General features: G+C 42.5%; 1 protein-coding gene across 1 annotated transcript; it reads right to left on the bottom strand.

Moving 5' to 3' along the window:
• Positions 1 to 259: 259 nt before the first annotated feature.
• Positions 260 to 2,029, bottom strand: LOC147427397 (uncharacterized). Its single transcript, XM_086497789.1, has 3 exons — positions 1,204 to 2,029; positions 556 to 623; positions 260 to 475 (listed from the first exon to the last, which is right to left on the bottom strand). Exons 1-3 carry the CDS (start codon positions 2,027 to 2,029, stop codon positions 260 to 262), a joined length of 1,110 nt encoding a protein of 369 aa, XP_086353915.1.
• Positions 2,030 to 5,174: the final 3,145 nt, after the last annotated feature.

Genomic DNA, 5,174 nt, shown 5'->3' with positions numbered 1-5,174 from the left:
CCACCCAAGCCTTTTTGACATGAAACCAACAAACCAGGACATGACATGCTACTTGGACTCGTTGTCCTTCACTGTGTTCAGCCCAACAAGCAGGATCATCTTTGACGGCACTCAAGATGGAATTCAATTCTTGGGGACATTTGTCTATCACAATTGCATTCGGTCGTATGCTGCCCATTCTTGAGAATATCATCCGGATGGTCAATTCAAGGGCAACGCTCTCCTGACATGTCCCAGGATCACTTGTGCACATCATCAATCACAAAGGAATCCCTGTACCATTTTGATTTGGCAAAACAGCTGCATACAATGGCAACCCATAAACGTTTGTCTTGAATGTGCTGTCCACGGCCCATGCATTATGTTGTGAGAATCGAATACACATCTGAAGCATCCAATCATCTTGAATGATGACGATAAACGGCTTGTTGACGTCTTGCAAAGCATTTGGGTTGTATGGCTGCACATATGAGACCTTTCAAAAGAAATAAGCAACTAAATAAGGACATAAGAAAAAGGAAAACATAAAAATGAAGATAGGGCACTCCAAAGTACCTTCCCTGTGGCTTGTAACTTTAGAGCCTCCATGTACATTGTAGACCAATCATTCCCAGATGCACGACCTAGAGAAAACAAAATGGTTAAGTAATTAAAGGGGTGACAGGAAAATAAAATTATCTTGCTACCTTCATGCCGTAGGCTATATGCCAACTGTTGGACCTACTTTGAGATCATGAAGAATCAAAAAGTTGTGCGATCTAACAAGGATGCTCGTTGCTTGTGGAAGTTTTCTTTTGAAACTGACATTTTGGCAACATGGCGACATGTTCCAACATCAAAATAATCCTCCATGCAACATTGAAGCACACTTGGATGAACAGGTAGATGATATAAGTCAGCCCGAGAGCCAGGAACATGGCCCTCATGCGTAGCACAAAGCAAAATCGTGACCTCATGAACTCCCTCACTGAATTGCACCTGTGCCTTGAAAGGACAACTGCACTTCTTCGTTTTCCTCTCTCTACGCTTGTTTTCTCCATGATGCCTTCTTGAACCACCACGATGACAGACATAGTAGTCCTTCGCCTACCTTGGCTGATCTTATCTTAACAAGCCTGACTTTATGGTTTATCATAATACTCTCCAACACATCACACACATGAAATCTATCTGTAATAATTTTTTCACTTGGAGTTTTCTCACCGGCATTGCCCTTCCCTCCAACCTTCTGAAACATAAGCGATTTAGATTGGAGGATAGGATCCTTCTTACATACCTGACAATTTCTGACCGCATCTCTAATGAATGAAGTAGGTATGCCATGCCTTTTGATATCTGTGCACCATGCAGTTTTCATCTGATTCATAGTTTCCAACATGCTCAAATGAGCCCCTTGCTGGTCAACATGACATTGTTTTGTAATGGTTGTCCACTCCTCCTTTGGTGCAATGGCTCTGGGAGGGAGACCCTTCAAGAAGATCCTAACTGATCCATGCCGATGGGATCCTCGGATCACAAGATTGTCCTTCATCTTGTTCCACCGTTCTACATCATGCATGCCGACATTGTACAGCATACCCAATGTTGGCTTACAAATCCTTTGAAGATCTAATAGCATAAGGTCATAGCTCTCCCGAGAAAAGCTAAAGAAATGGTGAGAAGCATGCAACTCTGGGTCAAAAGATTGGGTCACGGGTTTCCTCCTATGGATTGAATCTGCAAGGAAGGTTGAAGGGAATTCAGTAAACTCCTTTACTTGGTCACCACCACTAGAATGGGATCCTGATTCCATGGAAGCACTACTTGAGCTTGTTGATGACGAGTTGCCTTCCTCCAACTCGTCATTCAAATCAAACATACGATATTGCTTTTGTTTCTCCCCATCCTCGAAAGCATCCAATCGTGCCTCCATCCTGCCCAGCATCCCTCGATCTCCCTCTGCCTTCCAGGTTACGTTTAGGTCAATGGACTGCATAACTTTTTTTGCCTCCCAAGGTACATTGAGGTCCAGCATTTGTCTGCTCTCCATACCTGTTGTGGCTTCTTCCCTCTACCCTCCTGCCTCTCAGAGATAATGCGTGGCCTCTCTGCCCAAACCCCAACAACGTGGCCTCCCCGCCTGTCGACCCCCCTGAAAAGCGTCCCAAATTCAAATTTCCACCCTGATGACATGGCACTTCCCTCAGCCTTATCCCGCTTGAATTTGGCCAGCCTGCCCAGCCCCCCCCCCCCGCCCCCCGCTGTCTAGGTTTAGTTTTTACAGGTATGCACGGTCTGGATCCCCTCGATAAGCCCCATTCCAGTTCCCTGCCATTGATCCCCTTACCCCCCCTCTTTAAATGCTATGTGTTATATAGTCCTGAGGGTCTACCTCCCTAGGTGGTGGTAGTTCAGAAAGTTCACTGGGGAAAACATCCGAAAATTCTTCTAGCCACATTGGTTCAGGGTTGGAAGAAGATTTTTCTACTTTGTTTAGCTTGACTACAAAAATTTGTTGACCCTTGAGTAACCCTTTCAAAAGACGATTAGCTTTGACCAAGTAAGCTTTTGGTCGTCCATTCTGGCCTTGAATAGTGACTTCTTGACCTAGGTTGTCCACAAAAGTAACACTTCCTTGGGCACAATGGATATTGGCATTATGACTGGCTAACCAATCCATTCCAAGAATTCCGTCATAGATTCCTATGGGTAAGGTTCAAAAAGTAGTAGAAGTAGAGTATTCTCCCAACTTGAAATCTATTTTTCCCACAGTATACTGAGATAACACCTCCTTTCCATTGGCTAATTCAACTCTCATCTTTCTTGTAGGATGTTGATTAAGTCCTAACGTCCTTAAACATTTAGGTGACAAGAAAGAATGAGTACTACCACAATCAATAAGAAGCTCAAATTTTTCACCTTGGTGATTTGCAGGTGTTTGAATGACAGCATATTGTTGTCTTGCTCTTGGGTTATCAATTGCAGCATGTAGAGTTGCTCTTTCCTCTTGTTCTTCTCCCAATGTTGGTTCTCCTATGATAGCATTGACTCTGGCAGCCATTCCGCACCCTCGACCTCGTCCTCCATTTCTTCCTTCACGATTTATTATTTGGCCTCGTCCTCTAGCTCGATTAGGTGTATTTGTTGCGGAGACTCGCCTAGGACATACATTCCTGAAATGTCCTAGCTCGTTGCATTCATAGCATCTAAGATCTGCATTTTGAGCTCCATTTGCTGAAGCTGCAACTATTGGATGAGTTTGGTGAACTGGGTGAACTTGCCTTTTGTTCCACATCATAGACCGTCCTCTCCTTCCAGCATTCCTTAAATTTCCGTTTCGTACCCTTTGAGAGTTTGACATCTCTTTAGCTAAGGGTTTAGCTCTTAAAAGAGCATCTTGAAAATTTACAGGCCTCATGGCTTCTAGACGAGTATTTAAAGGAGAATTTAGCCCTTGGCAGAAACGGGCTACTTCTTGATCTGTGGTCATTGGCGGACCATAGCGCCTAAGAGTTACAAATTTGGAGTAGTATTCTTCCACTGTAAGATGAAACTGACGTAAGTTGAAGAATTCATTCATCTTAAGGGATTCGTGTGCAGGTGGAAGATAACGTCCTTTGACAGCATACTTAATGTCTTCACAAGTTTGAGTGTTTTGAGCTACTTGATTATCTTTGCAGTGTTGTTTCCACCAAAGCTTGGCATCCCCCGTGAGACGAAACATAGCCAACATTGCCTGGTTATCGGGAGTAGTACTAGCACCAGCAAAATAATCCTCCATCTCTTCGAGCCACACTTCAGCATCGCGCTCAACTAGGGCTCCTTCCCCTTTGAAAGAGGGAAGTTTAGCTTGCTTGAGAAGTAGCTTTTTCTCTTGAAGAGATGTGTACACCGCACTCTGTGCAATATAGATTAAGTGAAACTTTATTGGATACTCTAACTTTAATCTTCTTTAAGGCAAGACTTGATCAGACAATAATACAAACAAAAGATAATATTAATCCAAACTTTATTTATACACATATTATTTGCTACCAAGGTTGGTAGTCTTTAGGTACAAGGATTGTAATGTCTCTATATTTTGAGTTTAGTGACTACAAAAGGATAGGCTAAAGGATCAAAATAATAAGTTTCTTTTGACCCTTGAAAGCTACGAGATACACATATGGGTCGAATCCTACCACCATGGATAACTTTTGTAACTTGGTTATAGACCCATTGAGTCTGAGATATCTTTTCTCCTCCCAATGTAATGGTAGCATCCGGATTCTTAGTACCAATGAAAAGATAAACTTCGATGACTTTTAACTCCTCTGCCCAACGAAGTTTCTTGAGATTGGTATCCATGCACCATATCTTGTCAGCATTGATGGTATAGATTCCTCCAGATGGACTCCAGTTGATGCCCCATACTCTATGCACCCTTGGAATAGGTGGTGCAAACACCCTATCCAAAATCATCATCACCCTTTTTCGAAGCTGATAATTTGGTGATTGGCATGCATTTTCAAATATGATGGTGAACACCTGGAATTTATGGTAGGCTGAATGAACATTTTCGTGTACCAAGAAAGTTCAGTCTTCAATACCATATAAAAACTCAAAACAAATTTTCTAGGTTCTTCTATTATTTCAAACATTCGCATCCTTCAACATCCAAACATCAATCTAAAAATCTCCCCAAGCTTTAACCTAGGCTCTGATACCAGTGTGAGGTCCTTGCCCCTTGTTGAGAGGAGCGGAGTACCTTTGATAGGTCTCCAATCCTGAGAAAGAAAAACCAACGGACATTGCCTTAGCTACTACATAGCCACGGGCATGAACCGTTAGTGAAGGATTGGTCCTATCTCGCTATGGCGGAGCGTGACCACCATAACCCTATCTAAGAACAATCTATAATCAATTATACCTAAAAGTATAAATCTTAGAGTAACCAACCTGTGCGCTTTTTTCCCCATGTTTCAGAAGCACAGCCGCCAAGGTTTGTCTCTTTTAAGATTTATGACTAATAAAAAAAAATTCTAGCATTGGAAAGTTACCCGACTCATCGGGTCCACCCGTCCATAGAATGATACCGTCGGGGTATCATTCTCTCACTTTCCACACCACACTCACCCTTCTTTTGTTATCTAATTAGTACCACACTGTTTAAACATACATGTTCCTTTACTTTATTTATGATACTAGTTCGTTAA

This window comes from Adiantum capillus-veneris, chromosome 23, assembly GCF_014529385.1.
Source record: "Adiantum capillus-veneris isolate H3 chromosome 23, ASM1452938v2, whole genome shotgun sequence".
NCBI classification, from domain to species: domain Eukaryota; kingdom Viridiplantae; phylum Streptophyta; class Polypodiopsida; order Polypodiales; family Pteridaceae; genus Adiantum; species Adiantum capillus-veneris.
This window is presented reverse-complemented; position numbering and strand designations above follow the sequence as displayed.

Bases quoted from the DNA above. Each gene is read 5' to 3' on its own strand.
- LOC147427397 (XM_086497789.1), bottom strand. From the start codon at position 2,029: ATGGAGAGCAGACAAATGCTGGACCTCAATGTACCTTGGGAGGCAAAA. The intron at 624-1,203 runs GTGAGAAAACTC...TGTTTTCTCTAG, and splicing joins TGGAGGGAAGGGCAATGCCG to GTCGTGCATCTGGGAATGAT. The intron at 476-555 runs GTACTTTGGAGT...TTCTTTTGAAAG, and splicing joins AGTTACAAGCCACAGGGAAG to GTCTCATATGTGCAGCCATA.